The 23,342-nt window shown below is 47.1% G+C and overlaps 1 protein-coding gene across 9 annotated transcripts in view; it reads left to right on the top strand.

Moving 5' to 3' along the window:
• The window catches only part of MRAS (muscle RAS oncogene homolog), a 40,807-nt gene extending 26,044 nt beyond the window's left edge, over positions 1–14,763 (top strand). For all 9 annotated transcript variants that reach the window (XM_038182225.2, XM_027461405.3, XM_027461404.3 and 6 more), the window contains 4 exons: positions 5,249–5,402; positions 8,466–8,565; positions 9,829–9,908; positions 13,863–14,763. In XM_038182225.2, coding sequence (XP_038038153.1) covers positions 5,249–5,402; positions 8,466–8,565; positions 9,829–9,908; positions 13,863–13,962 — 434 coding nt within the window. In that variant the 3' untranslated portion in view covers positions 13,963–14,763. The remainder of the gene's footprint in view (positions 1–5,248; positions 5,403–8,465; positions 8,566–9,828; positions 9,909–13,862) is intronic.
• Positions 14,764–23,342: the final 8,579 nt, after the last annotated feature.

Here is a 23,342-nt window from a genome sequence, read left to right on the forward strand (position 1 = left end):
AGTATTTTCCCTCCCTTAATAGCTTGGATTTTGCAACCTTGAAAGCTTTTTTTTTTTTTTGTCTTGGGTTGTGGGGATTTTTTTCCTGCCAGGAAAATTTTGATGTTGCAACACAGAAAACAGAAAGCTTTGAATAATTGCCCTTTGTTAGAAAATGAGCTCCTTTAAGAGTTCACATCTTTATTTTGTGTATTGATGTGGAAGCCTGTCGTCTGAAGGCTCTTCTTTTTCCTTAAAGAAAGGGCAAGAATTCAAGTACTCGGGTTTTCCGTGTTATAACATCTGTGTATTTAGTTAGGGCACAGAAGGGCTTGTAAAGCCCCATTGTTTTCCCATCACGTGTTTTTCCCTGTGAAAAGCTTTCATGCCAGGGGCAGCGTGGCCATATCTGGGCAGGCCAGTGACAGAGTGACCAAGCAAATCACTTGCCTCTTCTTGCTCACAGCGTGGGCACCTTCCATATCTCTGCAGGGTGATTTGGGGTGTAGGAATACAAAATGCAAGCTGGTCCCTGTGCTCCATCTGCTCAACACCCAAAATACCAGTTCCTCAGCTGAAGTAAATGGGGTCATGGGGGCTGCCCATATCCTGCTGATGGAGGGAGGATGAAGACTGGACGTGGTTTTCCTCAGCCTGAGACTGTTTCGTTTGCCTTGTCAATTCAAGTTAGGCTTTCCCTTGACCTTAACTATGAAGCTGTGGGGTAGCTGGGAATGGAGGCTCTCTGGCCCCACCTTTGAAGCAGAGCTGCTGTGCAGAGAAAAAAGCAAGACTCAGAAGTGCCAAGAGGAGTCTGGCTCCGTAGCCCATGATGACAGCGCTCCCCTGACAGTGCCACATTCCTAGCTCTGCTCTCTGCTCCAGGGACTTTCTGTATTTTGCATTAAGAAGTTGAAGAGGCACAAAGTGCCTGGAGTCAGTCTTCTTGTTGCTGCTTCTCTCCCTGGCACTGTGATCCCAGGTTCCCGTCTGCCTGCAGACCCGTTCAGCCTCTTCAGGGCTTGCACACGTGCTGCATGTAGGTAGCCAAAGGGATGCCACTGCACTGCTTGCAAAAATCAGGTCATACACATTGTGCTTGCCTTTCTGAGCAAGAAATGAACGTGAGCACAAACAGAGATGAGCTTTGTGGTGCCTTCTTCTGGAAGGCAGGGTGCTGTGAGAGCTGCTCTCAGGACCGGCTGCTGCAATGTGCAAATGCCATTGGTGTCTGATTTGGTATGAAGGACAGAAAATGGCTTTAAGCTGCTTGTCTGGTCATCTTCTGGTCCCTGAGGTGCCACAGAGAGTGGAGAAATTCTTGTGTTGATCTGTCTAACTGCCTGGTAATATGCAGGTAAAGGCATAGGAGGCAGATCTGCCTAGGCATGGAAAAAGAAGAGCTCTCTCACACAACCAGATCTGAGCTCCCTCAAGGCTGGGAATGCTGTTTTTGAGTCTGCAGTGAATCCAGCCTAGGCTCTAGAAAAAGCAGTGCCATATCTTGGATTTCACGTAGTCCGTATGTCTCTGCCCTTGGCTTAGGTGTACATGCCTGTGTCTCTGGATGGGCACTCGGAGCATACCTCGTTATAGAGGTCCTGCCACACAGAAGGCACCTGGACGCACTGAATGCTTTTATTTTGGGCCATAGAGCCTCCCAGGCTCCCAAGTCTGCTCAGAAGTGCTTTCTCTGAACAGCTACCCTCTTGCCTAATCCATCAGGACTCACAGGAAAGTGGTGTGTAAAGCTCTAAGGACCCCGTTAACACAGAGCTCATCCTAACAGTTGTGGTCACATCTACTGGAAGGCAGAAAAGGCCACCTCTTTGCTTAGCAACCTCTCATCCTCAAAGCAAGGAGACCTCATGCTGGGCTCTCACAGCCTCATTGCTCTTAGTTTATTCTCCAGCTGATTTGCATGGTAGGTCTGTGAAATGCCTTTTGCACAGCTGCCTTTGGATGTCCCTTCCTACTTCCGACACAGTCGTTGGCTTCTCACTGCTCACCCCGAGGCTTTCGTTAGTGCTCCTCCTTGCTTCCTCTTTGGTCAAGTTTGTGGGAACTACACCAAGTTTGTGCAGCACCGGGAGAGGGACTTCTGACAGCAATCTATGAATTTGACTTCAGTTCTTGGAAGAATGAGGTAGGGGAAACCCGCTGAGCTTTCTTCCAGCCTTATTTCCACATGGGCTTTTATGTGCTGCCAGGGTGGCAACTGCCAGTAAGAGGCAACTGCTGATTTTAAAGAGTACCAGGGGAAGCGAGCTCACAGTTCTCCTCTGTTCATGATTATTTCTGGGTCTTTTGGGCATCCTGTTTGCAGAAACTGGGATTATAAGGATGTGAATGTTCCTCACTCAGCTGGGAAGCAAATCACCTCCCCAGTTTCACCTTTCCAAGACTTCTGCTTGTTTCCTCATTTCTTTATGCAGATTTCTGTATGCAGCGGTCCTGCTGAAGCTTTTGTGCCAAGACATCGCACTAGAGGCAAAGCTGCTTGCATCTGGCCCTTATTTGGAGCTGGTGCTTTCCAGGATGTGTCCCAGTTCTGCCTACAAAAGGATACCAATCAGACTTTCACTCTGTTTTTTCACAATTTGTGCAGCACAGACCCATTAGGATAAGGTGGCTGTCTCTAAGAAGAGCACATTTCAAGTTAAAACAAGGACTTCTGGCCAACCACGTGACCCTTGACTTTGTATGAATAACCTATTGGATGTAATTTTCACCACTGTGTCTTCTTGCATGGATTTCCGAAGTGCCATTTTAAATGCTGCCTGGACTTGCTCTTCTTTCTATGAATGCTGCAAGTGAATTCCCTGTAAATAGTAGCTGCTGACACAGCAGCCCTGCCTATGTTTAGTGTGATGCCATGGCCAAGATCCAGGAGAGGTAGGAGTGGCAGGAGCCTAACCCCTGGCTGCTCACTGGGGATCCCCACAGCCACCAAGGCTCCATCCCTGCCCTCTCCTGGGGGACAGCAGGGCTTTGGAGGGGCCAGCAGCTGGGCATGGATCGGTGGGTACAACAGCAAGAGGGGGGCTGGATGCTCCTCGCAGGAGGTTTGCAAATGTGTCGGGGCGAGGGGAAGTCTCTAAGCAAATTGCCATGCAGGATGCGGCACATCCCTCTCCACCTTCTTGCCCTTGGCTTGTGCTTGGGCACCTGCCCTGTGCCAGGGGGAGGACGGGCAGGAGAGCCCAGCCCGCTGCACCCCACAGGTTGGGTGTGCGAGAGGGGAAGGGAGTGTGTGTGTGTGTGTGTTTGTGCATACGTACACGGGCTGTCGGCTCTCAGCCTTGCCCTGACATCGCTTCCAGCTGGTGCAGAAGTCAGCTGAGGGCAGCCCAACCTCTCCTTACAGGTCGGGTGGATAGGAAGGATTAATTTCCTTTTCCGTCTCAGCCACACAGTCCTGGCCTTATTCCATGGAAGCTCTTCTGCCCAGGGCATAGAAATTCACCAGTGCATGCAGTGTCATTGGGTTGTTTTTCTTTTTTTCCTTTTATCTTTATTTTCCTCCTTTCTTGTTTTTCCTTTTTTTTTGTATGGTCCTTACAAGTAGCCTGGCCGCCTTTGAGCTGAGACCCTTGTTTCCTAGACTCAGGGGAGGGAGGTGGGATAAAAGGCTATGAAAGGACACCCGTGACTTTCTAGCAAGTTCCAGCTTCTCAGCAAGCAAGCCTAAATCTCAGAGTCTCTGTGAAAGCCTAGAAGCTCTTTTCATCATACAGGTTTCTGGAAACAGCCAGTCAAGGCCAGGGAGGGGAGGCAAATGAATACGGCTGAGGATCTTTAAAGGGTCTACTATCAACAAATATCTCCTCCAGCACAGCTGCCTTTCCTCCAGCCACAGAAGAAAGGTGCAGGCAGGTCTTGGGGCATGCTGTGATGTGCAGCGTGTTGAGCGTGTCCCTGTGTGGCCAGCCCTGCTGATTCAGCAAGTAATGCTGGCAGTGAAGTGGGCTTTATCCTAGCTTCATCTGGAAATCGGGACAGCTGGAGTACTTACCCTGCAGGGAGCATCTCGCTAGGACCGTGGGCCTGCTTGGACTAGAAAAACCCGTATCGAGCCCTGCTGCTCTGTCAGCAATATGAACCTGCCACTGTCTCCATCCAGCAGTGCCCAGGGCTTTCCCTGTCACTTGTGGGCAGCAGATGCTAACAGTGTGGCTGTACAGCGGAGGTGGAAACAGATTTCCCACCCTGCACAGTTGGCTGGGATGTGAAAACATTCCTAATCTTCACAGAGGTCTTGCGTTTGCCTCTAAGGTACAGCGATGCACGTGGACAATGACTTCAGAGCAGCCAATGCGTTTTGAACTCACCCCTAATTTTTGTTGGTAGCCTAAACTGCTGAACCCCTTTCATACCTTCCTCCTGCCGGCCAAAATTGTGGCAGCATACTGAGCTGGAGCCTGAGAACTGGCAGTGCTAATGTGCATCACTGTGGGGTGTTTACCCAGAAGGCAGGTGTAGGGCTTCTAGATGTGGTTCAAGAAGTAGCTGATAGGACAGCCTGGGAGGTGAAGTGCCAGAGAGCCAGTAGGTTCTGGCCGCACAGGAGAGGAGATTACTCTTGGGGAGCAGCAGCTGGGTTGCTGCCACAGCCAGAGATGTTCTAGGGGATTTGAGCATGGATCTAAGCATTGTTATTGGCTGCCCAGGAATGCAAGCCCACACACAGCAACATGACTGCTGAGTATGATACACAAGTCACTTAAAGCTTTTCTGCCTGTTATAACTCTTCTGAATATCAAAACATGACTTGCGACGATGTCTGTAGGGGAGTTCAAGGCTGTACCATCTTGCTCTGAAAGCGCATAATTGTGTACAAATAATATCCAGGCACTGAGAGAGGGAAGATACTCACAGCTATCACTCTGGGTTATCTCCTAGCTCTGCTGCACCAGTCTGCAAATTGTCCCTGACATTTAAATTGCCATTTACTTGCTCTTCCAGTCTTGGATTTTTCCATGCAGGGATCTGAGAGATCTGGAAGAGGAGGAGGAGATGGAGCTCTTCAAAATGTATTGAGCCATGTCTTGGCAGAGGAGAATCTCCCTAGGTTCAATAACATTTGATATTTTGAAGGAAAATAAGATCCCTATAGTCTTCTCCATCCCCTTGTCCCTCCAACTTGCTTTCATGAAATCTCGCAGCCTTTGAGAGGACCAAGCCCAGCAGAGGTGGAAGGGCTGGGCACACAGCAGCGATAGCTGCAGTTTCACACAGTAACTAAAAACCTTCATCTCTTTTGTCCTAGTTCTGGATACCGCAGGCCAAGAGGAGTTCAGTGCGATGCGGGAGCAGTACATGAGGACTGGAGATGGCTTCCTTATAGTCTACTCTGTGACAGACAAGGCCAGCTTCGAGCACGTGGACCGCTTCCACCAGCTGATCCTCAGAGTCAAAGACAGGTGGGTGCTGGCGCTCCCCAACCCCGCTGCAGGCTGTGCCAGGGGTGGCTGCATGTCCTCCCCACTTGTGACCTCCTGCATGTCCCAGAGTCATTCCTTGTGTGCTCCGTGTAGGTTTGTAGATCTGCATGAGGGGAATGAGAAATAATTTACCTCTTCTGATAAGCACGTAGTTGGTGTTTTCAATGTGGAAAAGCTCAGTGAGTCCTATGACGAAGTGAAAATGGTTTTGGAAGGGAGAAGCTCCAGCCGGAATGGAGCTAACAAACCCTAAGAGGTCCTACATGATAAGGGCCTGGAAGCAAGTGCCTTGAAGAGGAAAACACCTCAGGTTGGGAAGAACTCTATTCCTTAAAAAGGCTTTAATGCAGTTAACTCATCTTACTATGCAGCGATGAATAAAACATCTCTGTGTGAGTGGGTAAAAGCAAGACAGGTTGCCTGCTCCTCTCCTTATGCGCGCGTGGGAGAAGGTAGCGCTGCGGGCTTAATCGTGGTGAGCGATTGCATCCTGGCAGACTTAAAGGAAGCTGCCAGGGCTTTATCTTGCAGATAACTCCCTCTTCCCATCCTGCTTCGAGAGATGATGAGTCCTTTCGCACTGGGTGGAGTGTGAATTAAGCTCTTATATGTCTGCAGCTTTGAAACACTTAGTTTTTTCCACTCATAATGGCTTTTAATTATGGAAGTCATCAAGAAAAGCCACCAGAGGGTTCAGGCCTCGTTGCTGGCTTCCTTTTGCAGTTCTGAATAACTTCCCCACAGGAAGGGTGGACACGTATCATGTGAGGTTCACAGCTGACAGCTCTTCCAGTAAAGCATCCAAAGCAGAGCCCACGAGAGTGAAAAGTAAAGGAAAATCCACCCTTTGATTTCATCTAAATGAACAAAAACGTCAGTCACTCAGCCTGCCTCTCGGATAACAATGGCGTTTCCTTCACTGCCAACTTAGCTTAGGGCAAATTCAGCCTGTTTCGGAGAGCTGAGGAAGACAGGACAGTGTTTCCTCTAACCTGCTACAAACAGACGTTGTTTTTATTTAATTTAGCTTCATGAAAATAAGATGTGGCGTTCATTGTTTTGCTCTGGACTGAAACTTCTACCCCTTCTTGTGCCGTACGAACACAGTGGCGGCGTGTGAGAACCAGGAAGTGAAACTGCTTTTGTTTCCCCGCGCTGGAGTGCATAACACCAGGAGTAACACTTCATCCAGAGCCTGAGATTGTTCATATTGCTGTGATTTGCTAAACAGCACAAAAAAAGAAACAGTCCTGCCAGGCCTGTGCTTAGCTAGGAGCAGGACATCACCCAATTTTCAAACCAGCAGCCAGTTTTGAGGGTTCAAAATCCAAAGGAATTGCAGGCTGCTGCTTTAGCAGAGCTGTTCAAAGCCTCTGTCCCCTTTCTTTCCATAACCTTAATTACAGTAAAACTTCCAACTATAGTAGCTTTGTCAAACTAGTAATCGTCCAGCTCACAACAGGGAACAAAGTCCCCACAGAGTTTTATGCCTGATGTAAACAAGGCAAATGAGATGCTGTCCAAACGTAATCCCTCTCTTATCAATGTGCCACAAGCTAAAAGGAATCAAATAATTCAGACGAGCAAGCATTTTGCTCCAGAATAATCAGAGTGAAGATGTATCAGTGCTCAGGTATTAATGTTAAATCAAATCCACATTATCAGAATGAGTAACGGCAAGAACCATTTAAAATGCAGAGTGCAGTACAGTGTATTTCCAGCCAGAGCAACGGGGCAGTGTGCCAGGGAGAAGATGGAGCCCTTATCGTCTCGATGAAAAATGACACAGAAACTCTGTTTGAAAATCCAGGAAAGTCTTTTATGCAGCAGTGAGTGCGGCCAGCTGCTCCTTACCCCAGTAAAATCAGCTCTGTTACAGCAGAGAACATTGGAACTATTTTAAGAGTGTTTAAAGCTAAATAATGCTGCAATAAACATCAGTGATCAGAAGTTACCTCCTCCTTCCTAGCAGTGGGTAGAAGCCACGCAGCACAGCTTTGCTCTCTGTAATGCAGCTGGGGGAGAGGCTCTTGTGTGGAAGGTGGAGTGGGATGGAACTGCACTGCCAGCACCTCTCAAAGCATGAACTGGCTCAGTTCAGTCACCAGAGCTACGAGGACTCTGCCAGGGTAGAGGATGACCCACACGCCTCGTCAGGAAGCCCTCACGCGGGGCATGCTGTGGATGAATGGGTCTCTTCACTTGTGATGTCTGAAGACAGTCACTTACGCACCTGGCAAAGTTCAAGAAATAACAAGCAGTATTGCAGAGTGAGATGTCCTTGGTACAAAAGGGCGGTTGTTCACCAGGCTTTTGCTCTGGGATTAGAAGCAGGAGATGGTAGGTAACAGCATCTGGAAACACAGCGAAGCTCTTTGTTTCACTCCAGCCTCCTCCCAGCTACCCCTGCCAGTCTTTCAGTTGGTGTTGGGGTAACAAGAGTCATTTGGCCTCAGTCATTTTCTTCCCAATATGATGTGTCCCTAAGTGCCACCTTCACAAGTCTGTCTTTTCTTCTTCATAGGTGCTTTCAGTGAATGAGCATTGTTCTGTCCACTACCAGGGCATGAACTAGTTCCTCCAACCTCTTTACCTGGCAATGACTAGTAGCTGCTAAGATACGCAGTTATGAGATGCCTTAACTGTTATAAAAGAGTCCTATTTTCGTGTTCAAGATCTGCTTCCATGCCTTAGTTAATTTCCTTCTATAGCAGCAGACTAATTTTGTAGTTCTTTAGCTAGTTGGATTTTCAGTCTATTATCAAGTATTGCAGAAATGATGGCACTTAAGTCCCTGAAGTGCCTGCAAATAAGGGTGGATGTGTGCAAAATGTCAAGATAAATTTTTATGATACAAACGTGCATAGTATGCGTAGCTCAGTCTGGTGGCTGATGCCTTGAAGATCTTTCTTTATATGTTATGTGGTATGTCGTAGCCAAAAATGCTCGATGATATCAGTATTAGAAAGAGAATCTCATATTCAGTGTTTTGTATTGTAGTCTGCTATTAATTGTTCTTGTTGTTTGTTTGTTTTTCCCCAGAGAGTCCTTTCCAATGATTTTGGTGGCGAACAAAGTTGATCTAATGCATTTACGGAAAATTACAAGAGAACAGGGAAGAGAAATGGCAACAAAACATAATGTAAGTTTGCAGGATTGTGTAATTGCTCATTGTAAGTCCCATTACAGGCATTCAAAATGGAATTCTCTGCTCATTTGGAGCTGAATTAAAGTATTTTTCTTACAATCGAACATTTACAATTGCACTTCCGACTACCACAAAGCAGTAGCTATAGAGTTCCCTTTGGGTGGAGTCAGTTCATCATGGAAGCTAGAAGCTCTGCAGCACACCAGGCTATAGCAGATCTGGGGCCATCATGAAACCATGTGCACAAGCTGTCTGCAAGTGATGAGAAACATGAATGTTCAAAATGAGGGAAGAAAGCGCATCCTCTTGGGGTGGAAAAGCAGTCAGGAATTAGGAATTATACCCAGGTGTCCATAAGAAGTAGGCTTGTTAAAGATAATGAAGTTACAGGGCTGTAAAGCCTATATAAATCTGGCCTACCATCTTAGATCTGCATTATTCATACTGTAGTTTAGCCTGAGAAATTGGTCTTGGATTGGTGTAGATCACGTGGTACTCCACTAATCACCTCTAATGCCAGAACATACCCGGGGGAAGCAGCAACTCCCATAGGAGGAACTTAATGGAAAGGTAGAGGCAAACAAGCCTGAGACCTTTTGGCAGCTTGCTGTGCCTAGATGGCAAACTGTGCTGTGTTTCTAAACAAGGCACAATGGGAGTTTGTCAGGGCAGGTCCATCCCATGCCCCCTCCCCAGGGAAGCTCACTTTTATAGGAACAAGTACACCTTGGCCTTACGACACAACACAATGTACTCATCTGTAGGTACACGCTTTGGAAAAGGATGTGTATGCAAAAACTTTATCAGAAGGCAATTTTATAAATCTGCCAGAGTGCTGGACAAGCGCTCTAGGAGGCCCCATCTGTCTGTCAGACTTTGAAGATCATTTTAAACTGAAGGGGAATTGTAGTCATGAAATATTCATGCAGTAGTCCTAATAAAACGTGGCAACCAAGACTTCCTGGCAAGTGCTCATCTTTCAACAACCCTTGTCTATTTTCATGTCTGCAAGCACAACTTAGGGGGAGAGAACATCTGACTACATGAAGTCTATGATTACTCTTCCCCAGATCTGAGCTTTCTGTGAGCATGAATGTGTTGATAGCAGTGTCATGACAGCAGTTTGTTTACTGGTATTTCTCCAGTCTCTTAGGCACCCAATTTCTCTAGCCTGTAGGGTTTTTCATTTTGAAACTAGTTTGCTCCCAACATATTAGCTGTTACAAATATCTTTTGTCATGTACTTCTCTCCTTCAGATTCCGTATATAGAAACTAGTGCCAAGGACCCACCTCTAAATGTTGACAAGGCCTTCCACGATCTCGTTAGGGTAATAAGGTAAGCTGCAAACACTTGGCTTAGTTAGTGCCTGTAGATGGGACACGCAGGAGTCCTGGTCTTGGAAGCCAGGAGATGACTTTTGGGGGCTAGAGTGTGGTGGTTTGGTTGGAGGTGGGGGATTTCTGGGTTTTATTAAGCTTCCTTGTTTTGTATGTGCATATAGATGTTACTAACCAGTAGTTTGCCTTTGCAAAATATCAGTATTAGGCAGTTTGACAACTAGTTGTGGCCATGACAAAAATATGTTAGTCACTCAGCAAAACTTGCTGTAATAATCGGCTTTAAAAGGCCAGCATTAAAAGCTTTGGGCTAGTAATGTGGGTTTTCATAGCATTGTCATCTCAGGGTCTCATGTTGCTCTAAGTTAAAGGGACTGGCTCTAATTTTGTAGGTAACTTTTTGCTCATTAAATGGAAAAAATTAAGCCATTTTATATGAGAAACAGCATGACCTAATGGCGAAGCCACAGGTTTCCTCCTCAGACAGCAGAGGTTTATTCCCAATTTTGGCACGAGCTGCTTTTGTTCGCTTTGGCGAATGCCTGCTCTCCGGGCGAACCCGGTTCCTGCTGCTGTCGGCAAGGTGCTGCCATCCAAAATCCTGGCTGCCCCGCAGGAAAAGAGCTGCATGCACATCTCAGCATCTCAGCTGATAACCTCACATCTCTGAGAAGATTTGTTTTTTTCTGACATGGGTTGTCTGCCAGATTTTTTGGGGCCTTCGTTTCTCATGTTTTGGGAGGGTGCTGAGCTGAGATAATGCTCCTCCCTGCCATGCAGTCAAAGTGCCTTGTTCGGCAATTAAACCATGAGGCATTTATTCACAACGTCTCTGTACTTGTGAACATCTTAGCACAGCCTCGAGTCAGCCTCCATCAAAAGCAGATGGTACTGCCCACTCTTCCCACATATCTGAAAAGCAGGGGGCAGAAAATCTTTGGAGAGCTGCAGAGCTGAGTTGGAAATGTCCCAAGCTGTTTCCCAACTGTTCTGGAACTCAGCATTAGTTGGCCAGATACTCCTTTTTGTTACAGTGAGCTCTTACCACAATCTATTCTATTCTGAAAAGAAAAAAAAAAAAAAAAAAAAAGGAAAGAAAGAAACACAGCAAAAATAAGATGGTAAGGCTGTTTGCTTTCTCTATATAATGTGGCTTCAGACAGGCACAAGCTGGATGGAGAATTTTAACGATCCAGCACTAATTTTTAGCCCTGAAAATGCACTCCATAACATCGCAAATAGGTGATCTGTTCCTCAGTTCCCAAGTAGTTACAAAGAGTTGTTGCCAGCCGTATGAGACCCCTTCTGAACATGTATGTTCACAAGAGCTTGAACTGTGGTTGAGACTTACAAGGAGCAGCTGAGGCCCCTTGGTGTGTTCAGAGCAGAGCAGGCCTCATGGCGGCCTGCAGCTCCCTCAGGAGGGGAGTGGAGGGGCAGGCACTGAGCTCTGCTCTCTGGGGACAGCGACAGGACCCGAGGGAACAGCATGGAGCTGGGACAGGGGAGTGTCAGGCTGGGGGTTAGGGAAAGGTTCTGCACCCAGAGGGTGGTCGGGCACAGGCCCCACAGGGCTACGTTCATGACACCAACCCTACTGGAGTTCCAGAAGTGTTTGGACAATGCTCTCAGAAATATGGTTTGATTTTTGGGTGGTGCTGTGCAGAGCCAGGAGTTGGACTCAATGATCCTTGTGGGTCCCTTCCAGCTCAAGCTATTCCTTGATTCTATGGTTCTAAGATGGAGAGCAGAGAGACATCGTGTGATCTGGTTATTTGCCACAATGCAGCTTTTCCTGGTCTTTGGACATTGCAAACTGTCTGCAGCCATAAGATGGTATCGCCCACCAAGCACCGCTTTTTTTTTCCTAAGTGAGCTTTACCAAATAAAATGTAAATGTACAACTCCCTGATAAATATGCTATTCCTGGAGTGCTTCATGAATTCACAAGCTCATGAGAGCCCATGTTAGTTTGCAGGGTGAGGACTCATTCAGGGTTAGCACACTTTGTGTGCCTTGCACTTGGCTGATACACACTTTATGTAGTGTTTTTTTTTTTTTGGTTTGTTTTTTTTTTTTCCAAGAAACTATTGTCTGAAAGTAATCCAGAAAGGATTGGGTGACAGAGCTTGCCCAACAGATCTTTAAAAATTCCTAATAAACTTTTCATGCTGCAGCAGAGTATACACAAGCACCATCACAGCAGAAATCTTGAATGGGTGCAGTACGTGGTTTTCTGGATCTCTAAAACCATTCAAGAATGCTTGTGGCTGCTCAGTGTTTATTCAAATTGAAGTATTTTCTTATTTCTGCTTTCTTACTCTGAGCTTTTAAGTTTCATGTTTTTCGTGCCAGCAGCCTTCATACTTGCTGAAAACAAGTCTTGCTAGTCAAAGTTGAGTTGATTTTTTTCAGATTGTTGCAAACATTTGAGAGTTGAAGCTGTAAGAAAAACATCAAATAAAGCAACAATGATTTGTCTTCAAACTTTGTCTCATTCTGCTCCAGATAATGTGGTCTAAACACTCAGCTTAGTGCCTGACATATTACACAGCAAAAGAGGCTGGTGTTGAGCTATTCAAGCTCTTAGGTTTATTATTTAGACTCAGAGTCTGTGGAAGCTGCCTATGTTCATATGGTTTATCTTGCTATGAAATCCAAGTCTACAGCCTGCCTGTCAGGTGTTTGAACTACAAAGCCTTCTTCTGTTGAATTTGCAATGCTGGGCTGACTTGAGTGGCTGGTGCGAACAGGTACAGCTCCCCTGAAGCCAGTGCACTTTTTGTCACTATTGCAGCGTGACAAGACTGGGTATAGCTGATGGCGCAGAAGTGTCTGTATAGCACCAGGTGAGGATCTGAGTCATCATTTAACCATCAAGCCTCTTTTAAACAACATGACTGAGCAATATCTCATCTTTAATGAAAAGGGAGAAGCCATCAGCAGAACATCAGATGAGATGGAAATAGTATTTTAGAGGTTGCTTACAACCCACCTGACTGATGGGGGCTGCTGCAGCACAGTGCAGGAGGGCTGGCAGCTGTGTGTTGCTGATGGCTGATTTCAGGCAGCCAGGAGCATCTTCCTGGGGCCAGCCCCAGACAAAGGCTTAGGGCTTGCATCCTGCTCCTGGTGCGCTGGTGCTCATCACAACTTCCAAGAGAAGGCCAAAACCTTTTTGGCAGCATACACTATTTTTTGGAGAAGGGGAAAAAAAAATTATGAAGTCAACATCAGTGCAGTTGGCTGGGGGCAATTCTGTGTGAAAGCAAATCTTTCCAGGAAGGTCTGTTTCTTTGTACACCCTGTATCAATTTTGCCACCTTACCGTAATGAGCACTAGCAGCAGTGTAGTGGATGAGCTCTGTTTCCCAGGTGAGCATCCCTACCTCCCAGGTGAACTGAGCAGCACTCTGGCAGGGGAGGAGAGGCAGCAGTTCTCCCAGGACAGCTGGACTCGCAGTCCCCTCTCAGGACATACGTCCCTGCCATTAGTCTTGATGTTTGGTTATGGCTTCTTTCCTCACAAAGGGCGGTGGTTGCTGCTACCTGTGTGGTTTGAGAAACCAGGTGGTGGTGGAAGGGTGTATGGAGATGAGTATACATGCCAATATAGCGAGTCATAGAATGTCCTGAGTTGGAAGGGACCCCTAAGGATCATCAAGTCCAACCCCTGGCTCCACACAGGTCTACCCAAAAATTCAGACCCTATGACTAAGTGCACAGTCCAAGCACTTCTTGAACTCCGACAGGCTTGGTGCTGTGACTACGTCCCTGGGGAGCCTGTCCCAGTGCGTGACAACCCTCTCAGTGAAGAACCACAGCTATGTATATATGCACCCTAAGGTGCCTTTCTGCTGGCTGCCCAGGGTTCTGGATGGCAACACCTGAGCCAGCCTGCTGGCTGCTTGTGTCTCACCTTATTTTCTTTCCTCCCTCCCTCCCAAAACAGGCAACAAATCCCGGAGAAAAGCCAGAAGAAGAAGAAAAAGACCAAATGGCGAGGGGACCGAGCCACAGGCTCCCACAAACTCCAGTGTGCCATTTTGTGACGGGAGCGCCCAGGAGCGCCTTGGACGTCTCCCTCCTCCCCCCGACCCACGGCGAGGTGCAGCGTGAGGCCCCGCTGGGCTCCCAGCGGCAGCTCTGGCTCGGAGGAGGCAGCTTGAGGGGTCCGGACCCCGGGGTGATCGGCCGGAGGGGGCTGCGCCTGGGGCGCCGCAGGAGCTGCGCTAACAGGAGGCGGAAGGGAGCAGCAGGACCTCGACGCTCGAACATCCCCAGCTCCTTCCAGAGGCCTCCATGGTGTTTGTTTAAAAAAGAAAAAAAAAGAAAAAAAAGTGTTGGTTTTATCTGCAAACATTTCTCCTTGTGACCCATTTATGAACAGCCATGAATAGCCCCCTGTTTGGTACAGTCGTGAGTGTATGTGTGGGGGAAGGGAAAGGGCTTTTCTCTTTTTTTTTTTTTTCCCCTTGTCCTCTTCTCCTTTTTCGTTGTTTGCTCAGCAAGCATTGGGTTGCAGAGAAACATGGCTGGGGTTAGATTTTTTGCACTGAACTCTCTCCTATGCGGCAGTGCCAAAACACGACTTCATATGAAAGTGCATAGATTTGAAGGAAGAAAATGAATTCCAGCTGCTCTGGGTGCTCCAGACATTGTGTCAGACTCTGGAGGGCAGCCAGCTCACAGACCATAAACTCCAGCTTAGGAAAGGAGGTTTGGGCTTGGATATTTTTTTTTCTTACCCTTTGTCAAGAGGTTTTGTTTCTGTTTTGTAACTTGGGGCATGTCAAAGTTAAGATGTTTTGTTAACCTGGAAGTATTTAAATTAAAGTAATTTACAAATGGAAGGGTATGTCATCTTTGGGGGAGGGGGAAAAACAAAAATTGAACTGAATTTGTTTTCTGGGTGTTGAATTTCTCCCTCATAAATGTGTGTAAAGTGGTGCGATCTAAATCCCTCGTTAATATTCCTTAACCTTTCCCTGCAAAGCCACTCTTGGGTAGATGGATTGTTTTGCTTTTCCCAGGCTCATCTCGTGCAGAGACAAAAAAAAAAAATCTGTTTATGGGCTTTGGCTCAATGTTTCTTCATTTCTTCTCCCCTTCCTTGAGAGTTGATGACTTGAAAGGAAGAGGTGTTTTTAATATGGCTCAAGTGGGATGTGTCTCTTCATAAGCTTCGTGTATCTAAAACTTTTCACTGAAAACAGCAGAGACTAAATATCTTTATGCTTTGTGAAGAGGAAAGGCAATAAAAAAAAAAATCTGCAGCAATTCAAGCTGCCAGAAATATGATTGTGCGCATCCTGGAGGGAGCACATCTTTTTTCACACCTTTACTGGCACCAAGAATTGTAATGGCAATTTTTTTCTTTAATTTAATGGATTGTCATCTGCTGGACTGAAGCCATCAGTTCCATTCACGGGGTCACCAACCTCCTTTGAAAGTAACGACTTGCTTTTCATCAACTTGAATCCTGTTCAAATATGCTTTATGGGCATGACTTAAAATATTGGCAGAGTATAAATACTTGAGAGTTGTGTGTCTGAGCACAGAAAATCATAGCACTGGCTATTGAGGAGCCATACAAGATGGTGGATCATCACAAACTTAATTGTGTGTGTTTGTCTTTGCAATCTGTTTGCTGCTGGACTTCGTTTCTTGCCTCTTTGCCAGGTCACCTTGTAAAGTGGGAGTTGGCTGCTGATTATGTTTCAGGTGAGTGCAGCTAATGAAAACATTTTCCTCATTTGTCCAGTCTTCATCACGGCCAAAATACAGCAAACGTCTGCAGCTATCTCAGCAAGCTGCTTAGCATCGTGCTGGCTCACCTGCCTCTGCCCTTTTCTCTGTGATGACAGATGCTGGGGATGGATTAGCGAGGGGGATATTGGAAGGAAATGTTTTTCCTGGTAAAGTTGCAACACCCTGTGTCAACTAAGACCTGGCTTCAGACCATCACAGTGTTTCTCCTGCTGTAGTTTCCTCATTGCCTGAATTGTGGTGGCTGAAACCTTCTGGGCCAAATTCTGGCTCTTGAGACTTGCCATTATCTTTGGGGGGGGGGGGTGAAGATCTCCCTGTAGGCATCTCTCTCATTTGTTCCGCCTTCACGTGGTGTCTGATGCTTACAACCAAAACAATTTGCTTTAAACCCATTGTTGCATTCCTGCCTGAATCCCTGTCTAGTCTGACTACAGGCTTTTTTTTTTTTTTTAATTACAAACAAGTAATGCCATGGGATCCCACACACAAGAAGATGATGGCATTTTCAGGGAGCTCTGCTAATACCCCCCAGAGCGCTTCCACTTAAAAATAACCTGATTTCTGCTGAAACCCCTCATCCTTATTATTTTTATCTAACCCCTTGGGAATGCTTGCCTGAAAACAGCATGTGTGCATCTTGAGTCACATCTGCTGGGTACTCAGCACTGCATGCAAGAAATTATCTGCTTTTTCTGAAAGCATCTTAATTGTTTCTTCAGCTTCTTTAGCAACTAACAGCTACTGCAGAATAATGTGGGGAGGAGGGGAAAGGAACAGATTAACAACTAAATATGCATAATGATAAAAGGAGGAGAGCATGCTTTGTTTTTTTATGTTAATTAAACTGTTAGAGCAAGGAGTGTTTTCCAGCAGGGACTGCATCTCTAACGAGTCTAGGGTGCGCATGATAGGGAAGGGATATGAAGCCTTTTGCCATCTAACTCACCCTTTTGTATTCAGGGCTGTTATCAAACCAAGAGTACTGTTCTTCCGTGTGCAGCACCTGGGACCTGGGTTGCAAGACACTGGCTGATGGCACTCCCACCACAGAAGGCACCCACCCTGCTGCTGGGTAGTTTATTTTTTGTATGGCACGTCCACTGGAAAGGGACTTTGCTGGGATCAGAGACAGTCGGGAGAAGGATTCTGTAAGGGTATGCTTGGGGGCCATTTTGTGAAGGTCTGGTGGTTCAAATGACCCAATGTCACAAAAAATAAAAATAAAAAATAAAAAGCCTACAGGTGGTCGGCTAACAATGAACTTCTCTTAGCTGTCACAGACCTCTCTTGGCCATCTCAGGCAAGGCAAAGATACTGAATAACAGCCTAGGTACATCTGAACAAACCATGGTCAGATGATGGTGCTGTGCAGGAGAGCAGCAGCGATGGAGAACAAGAGAACAGCAAGAGCTTACTGGGAGGCTGAGCTTGCTGGGTTTGGATCAGATGGTTCAGTTTAAGAAGAGGCTATTGCAGTATGTTGCTCTGTTCCTTAATCTGTCATAATTAATTTTGGCTGGCTCTTTAAACCTACAGCTGTACTAGAATTTGTAAATTGGGCTAGGCTGAGGGTTTTAGACATACATTATGTGTCTAGTCTCGAGAGGAAATGAGCAGACGGCATTGTTAGGCATGGAGAAGTCAGCACTGAAATACTGGCTCAGACTTCTGCTGCTGAAGTGCTTGGGAACGAGGCAAATGCCCCAGAGCTATACAAGCAGAATAGAGACTATATTGTATAAATAAAAATATAAATGTATTTTTAAAGAGGCATAACCTGTGGGCTGTGCTGGTTACCAGAGTTCAGAAACGTATTTATTCATGGTGCTGAAAGAGGGATAGAAAGAAGTTTGGCATTGTAGGACCCCCTCAACCCCTGTGACAAATGTCACATCAACTGGTGTGCCTGGGATTGGGCAGAAGAGATCTGTCTGCAAACCCAAGTCCTTTTAGCTGGGGTTGAATGGACAGTCTACTGTAGGCTGGGCAGAAAGGCAGACCTTCAGCACATGTGTGAAGTGCTGCAACACATCTACACATCCAACACTGCAGAAAAAAGGAGATGAAGACAGGGAGCGTTGCAGTACTGGGATGTAGCTCCCAGAGCATGGATAGGAGGTGCCTCAGGGCATCCAAGGCATTTGCCTGGGACTTTCAGATGCACCAGAGAGGCTCACCATCGGTGTGTGAGGCCCATTTGGTCACTGAGCGCTGGGGCTAGCATTTGTGAGAGTGCTGTGCATGTCCAGAACTGGTAGGGACAGACAAAATCACCTCATCTTGCTCTGATTTCCAGCCCTCCCCCTGGGGCTGTCCTGCAGCCCAGGGCCTGCACAGAGCAGTGCCAGCCTCGGCCTGGGCACCTGATCAGGTGCTGGAGCCAACAAGGAAGGACCCGGACACTGTCCTGGATTTGCTTAATGAGAGAGCAGGAGGAGGAGGAAGGCACTTGGGGAACTGGGGCTCCGTCCTACAGAGCCAAAGCCTCTGTGGGTCTGGGTAGGAGACACCGTGCCATGGTCAGGACAAGCTCTGCTCAGAAATCAGCCTGGCTGAACGCGTTACAAGCCGGCCCTTGGCCTGCCACAGGCTGAGGAGATTATGGGGCAGCTCCTCAGACAGCAGCATCTCTGCCTGCAATAGTCGTGCCTAACCAGCCCCCTGGGGCCAAGGCAGGATTCGGCATGCCACTTTGCGTCTCAATAGCCCCCCTGTCCCCTTAGAGTGGGAGCCTTGGCGCTGGGAACCTGCTGAGCGGCCTGGGCACAGGCCGGCGGGGCAGGGCATTCAGCAGGAGCTCGGCAATGAGAGCTGTGCTTTCAGCTGCAGGCCCTGGGACGCGAAGTGACAAAAAGCAGGAAATTTGAAGTGAAGGCTGATGCGCCCAGCTCTGCTCACACAATTGTGGCGGCCGAACAAAGCACAATGGTGTGAGCTGGGGACAGGGTGCTGGCCGGCCCTCCCGCGGGAGCTTCCTGCCTTTCCCTCATCCTGCTTTCCCAAACTTTCCAAGAGCTTAAGCTGTTTTCTGGCATTGAATTTCCCACAGAGCTGGTCACAGGGCTTTCTTCCCACGTTCTTGAGGTCTCCTCTGGCACCCTCTGGCCAGAAGGGTGAGGTCTCTGGCAGGGGACAGCCTTGGCAGGAGGTGTTTCATGGAGGAGACATGCAGCAGGTGGTGGGGATAGCAAGTATTGATGATTGATGCTCTGCTGGTGTTTGGGCAGTGTGAATGATGCTCTGCTAGGGCTTGGGCAGTTTTACTCTAGAATGGAACAATTATTGTAGGAATATTCACCCGATAACTGCTGCTGTCTGAACAGAGAAATTGGCACTAGTGATTTTGCAATTCAGGACCTCAAAGCGTTTTTCAGCCATTCATGAATCAGTCCAGACCACTTTGCAGCTGGGACACTCGGAGGCAGCAGATCTTGTTCTATAGGTTGCAGAAATGGGAGCACAGAGATCTGAAGTATGGAGAAGGAGCAAGGTGCAGCTGGTGAGGTGCTGGAGCACCGCACACTACTGGGACTCATGCTCGGTTCACCTCAAACTGAGAAACTGCAACTAGTATAGACTTAGCTGAAGATAAATACTGAATGCTGAAAGAAGGGGTCTAAGGCCATCTATCCTGAGAGATTCAGTCCCTGACACAAATGGTAAATACCTACTAGATAAATACTTCTAAAAATGGTGTATTTGCCAGTATTGTAATTGATTTCTCTTTCCTAAACAATCTCTCCTTCCTAATTTGGAATTCAGATTATCACATTGCGGAGGTAAAACAAGAACGGAAAAGGTCACAAGTTCTATTTCATATAGGAAAAAAAATGTTTACTCTTTGTAAAGCACCTTTGGGTTTATTTACATGACTGCTTTGGTTTTTGTTATAGAACAAAAGCTTGCATCCTGCTTGTCCCACGCAGCCCCCAGTACCCGTGACTGCAGCAGTGCTGCAGGACAAGCAAGCAAGCACCAAGCTGCAGCACAAGCCAGGAGCCCACAGCTGAGCCGAGGTTTTCTTTCCAAGGGGCAGAGGCTAATTCTTGCTTTTAATGGAGCAGGTCCTTTGGCAGTGTTGTCCTAAGGCACCAACAAACAAGTGCTGCTACCACTGCTCCTCTCAGCATCCAGACTTTCAGAGCTGGCCGTATAAGTAATGTCATTAGTGCCCGCGCTGGATAAAGTGCCTCCTGTTTATCAGCCTGACCAGTGCTACAGGGAGGAAGGCTGTCTGTGTGTTTCCTATATTTTATTGCCAACTAATGCCAACTTGCAGGCTTATTCAGCCCTAGCAAAAGTCTCAGTTGGGTTTCCTTTTACCGTGACCGGTATGGGGCTTGTAGCATTGAAAAATCCCTGGAGAGCCAAACAGCAGAAAAAGCTTCCCTAATGCATTAGTCCATTCTCTGTGGAGGTTGGGAGTAAAACGGCCCTGCAAATGCTGCTGAAAAAGTTGTTGAAGGGGGAGAATATAAAAGACAACCCAAGCAGTCTCCACTTGCATTTTTGGAAGATGCTTTTTGCTATTACTGTTGTTGGCTAGTCAAACACTTACCGCCCCCCCCCCCCCCCCCCCCCAAAAAAAAAAGGAAAGAAAAAGCGGAGAAGACAGCTTCAAACCAGACGATTTCAAGCAGCTCACAGACTTTTTCAAATTGTATTGATCTTCCAAAGCCTGTTAGTTAGACTTAAACCATCATGACACAGTGCTTATTGAGTAACTAAAACCTTTTGAGAGTTCACATTTTATTCTCCAGGAGATCACCGTAAAACAAAGGGCTGAAAAATCCCATTTGGATGTGAATCTTTAATACGGCTGTTTGGAAAGCTGCTGCTCTGGCATTAATTTGGGCAGATAATCAAATAAGTATTAAAGCACACAATTATGCAAAGATAAAATTAGCACAGAAAAAGCTCTAAGTTAAGCCAAAAGAAAATGGTTTAGAGAGACCATTTGACAATGGCCTTTCAAACAAAATTAGAACAGAACACCAGGGTTACTTTATATTCAGGATTACAGATTGGCAGCTGTGCTGGTGGTACCTGGTATGTAAATATAGGGCGAGCATTTGTTTTATCCCTCAGAGGCCCCTGTGGCTGGTAGCTGGAGCCTTTCTGTTGAGTTTAAGCTTTGGGTTGGGCTCCATCACCTGAGCGGGCAGTCCCCAGCTCTTTTCATCAGCAGCTTGCAGGAGGCGCAGGAGCAAAGCTCATAGCAGAACCGAGCTCCAACAGGAGCTCCGTTCAATTACGCCCTAACATAAAACTGTAGCTAATGCGCTTTTACCAGATGTCCTGATGAAATACTATTAAGAGCCGGTGCATTGCATTAATTAAAGTGAAATTTCGTAATGAATTCTTCTTGCGAGGCAGACCGGGGATGAAGTAGTGACCTACATAACCTCCCTTTGCTTCAAAGCAGCTTCACAAAATGTGTCCCCGGCTGCAGCAGGAGGGTGCTGGGCATCATGCCGGGGGCTGAGTGATGCCCTGCGGCACCAGGCCAGCCTGGGGCCCTGTGCAGGCAGCACCCCACAGCAGCAGCAGGGCCCTGGCCGAGACAGGACGGCTTTCCAGGCGTAACAGGCGGCTTTTGAGCTCTTCCTGGCCATTCTCGGCGAGCCAGCGGTCTGACCCTCTGCCGTATAAACAGTTAAACGTGCTTTCATTTGCATGGACGAGGCTTAGTCTGTGTCATTAAAATATAATCCACGATGCACAACAAAGGCACAGCTGGCAGGCTCAAACCCATTTCTGCAAGCGTGTTAGGAGAGTAAGCTCTGCATAGCTCGGGCATGGGGGGAGAGAGCAGGCAGAAGGGAGCCCTCTGTTCCTGGCATATGCTTTTAAAAGAGAAAACATGCCTGTGAATTCTGCTTATGCCTGCATTAGTACATTTTTATCCGTGCCTGTGGTTTAAAAGATTAAAAGCTCCATATAATGTCCGTACGCTTCAGTGTATGCTGCATGGCTGCAGCAAGGCGGGACTGTGCCAGCACATCCTAATTGCCTGCAAGATAATGGTGTCATTAAAGCCTCGTGTCCCTGTGAGCCTTGTGCTCCTCAACAGCAAAGATGCTTTTACTGCTGGTTTCATGAGAGCCCTCAGCCGCTGCTGAACCACACGTCCACCCAGAGGTGCTGGCAGGCTGCGCTCTGCGCTTGCTTTATTTCCCTGCTTCTTGCTTCTCAAGCCAGTGGAAAGGGGAGGGAAATGAAGGAAATGAGGGAAATGCAGACAACTGTTGATTTTTCATCAAAAAAGCCAGAATATAAATCATATCTTATTCAGTTAGAAACTGTGAGGGAAAAGCGGCTGCAATGCTTCCAGCAGCAGGACGGGAGTGTGCTTCTGGGAAAGGAGGTACATGCCACGGAGTGCCAGCTTTGCTGATGATCCTCAACTCGGGAATTGTTTCGGCAGAAAAGCTGTGATCTGCTTCTTTATTCATACAAAAGGCATGCAGCCCTGCAATGACGCCTTAATTCACAGCACAATTTCAATTAGGAGATGACCTCACTTGAAAACATTCAATTCTGCTATGTAATTTGTTCCTCCCTGCCTTGGTAACACCTCTACAAGGCAGAACAATGTTTATGCAGGTAAACTGATCACATGCCAGTTCATGCGGGTGCGTTATTTCTTTTCACCTGCACTCCCAGCCCCACTGCGCTTGTGCTTTGGGAATTGTCCTTCTGATGGCTCTGCCCTGCTCAGTTGAGGATTTTGTGTTCACTGGGGTCAGCAATAAAAGGCCAGCCAACAGTGACAGTGACATGCAGTGGTGGCGTGCAGAGATATCTGATTAATAAGTGTTTTCTGTATTTTTGTCATACAAATGTCTAAGAACTAGTGTGAGTGATGTCTGCTAAGCCAGTACAGTGAGCTGCTTGCCTTGCAGAGGGCCTGCCGTTCACCTGACCTCATAAAATCATTGCAGTTAAATGTACTCTCACTTATGCTGAAGAGACTTATGGTAAGCCATTACAATATAATTCCGAGTGCTCACCAAATGCATGCATTACGGATAAAATTGCTTTGCAGTGCTGGTGCAGGATACTGCCGAGCAGAGTGCTTGTACTTTGCAGCACACGAGTAAACCAGCACTGCACGAATGTGTGCCCAGATCATGTTTCCTTTCACATTTTTCTTCTTTTCTGCCCCTCATCCTTTTAGCCTTTGCTCCTCCATCACTGGCCTTCCATCTCAGCCCCACGGGGCTCAGTCAGGACCCTGGTGCAGGCAGCTCCCAGCCGCAGACCCGTAGCCTGCAGCACACGAAGGCAGAGCTGCAGCCGGTGCGTTCACAATAGGGGATGGTTTTCTTCTTGTTATAAAGGAGCAAAGCACAAATGGCAATAAATCCATGAGCCTTTTGGCTTAATCCCATCTCTGACACAAGAAAGAAAACCCTGCCTGACAGCCACAAGCTCTCTGTGAAGAGTCGGCTCTTCCTATGTTTCCCTAACTATAATTTTACTCAGTCATGTGCTGTCATCCTCCAATCCTTCTCTAGTGTCACTTGAAAAAATCTGTTGTCGATTATAATGACAATGCACTGAGGATGGCTTGCAGTGGAGAATGGCGCTTTATAGCAGCCGGCTGTGACAAATTTGGGCTGCCAGAGAACATTGTGTGTGTCCTAGAGATTATAGC

This window comes from Anas platyrhynchos, chromosome 7 (assembly GCF_047663525.1).
Source record: "Anas platyrhynchos isolate ZD024472 breed Pekin duck chromosome 7, IASCAAS_PekinDuck_T2T, whole genome shotgun sequence".
Classification (NCBI taxonomy): Eukaryota; Metazoa; Chordata; class Aves; order Anseriformes; family Anatidae; genus Anas; species Anas platyrhynchos.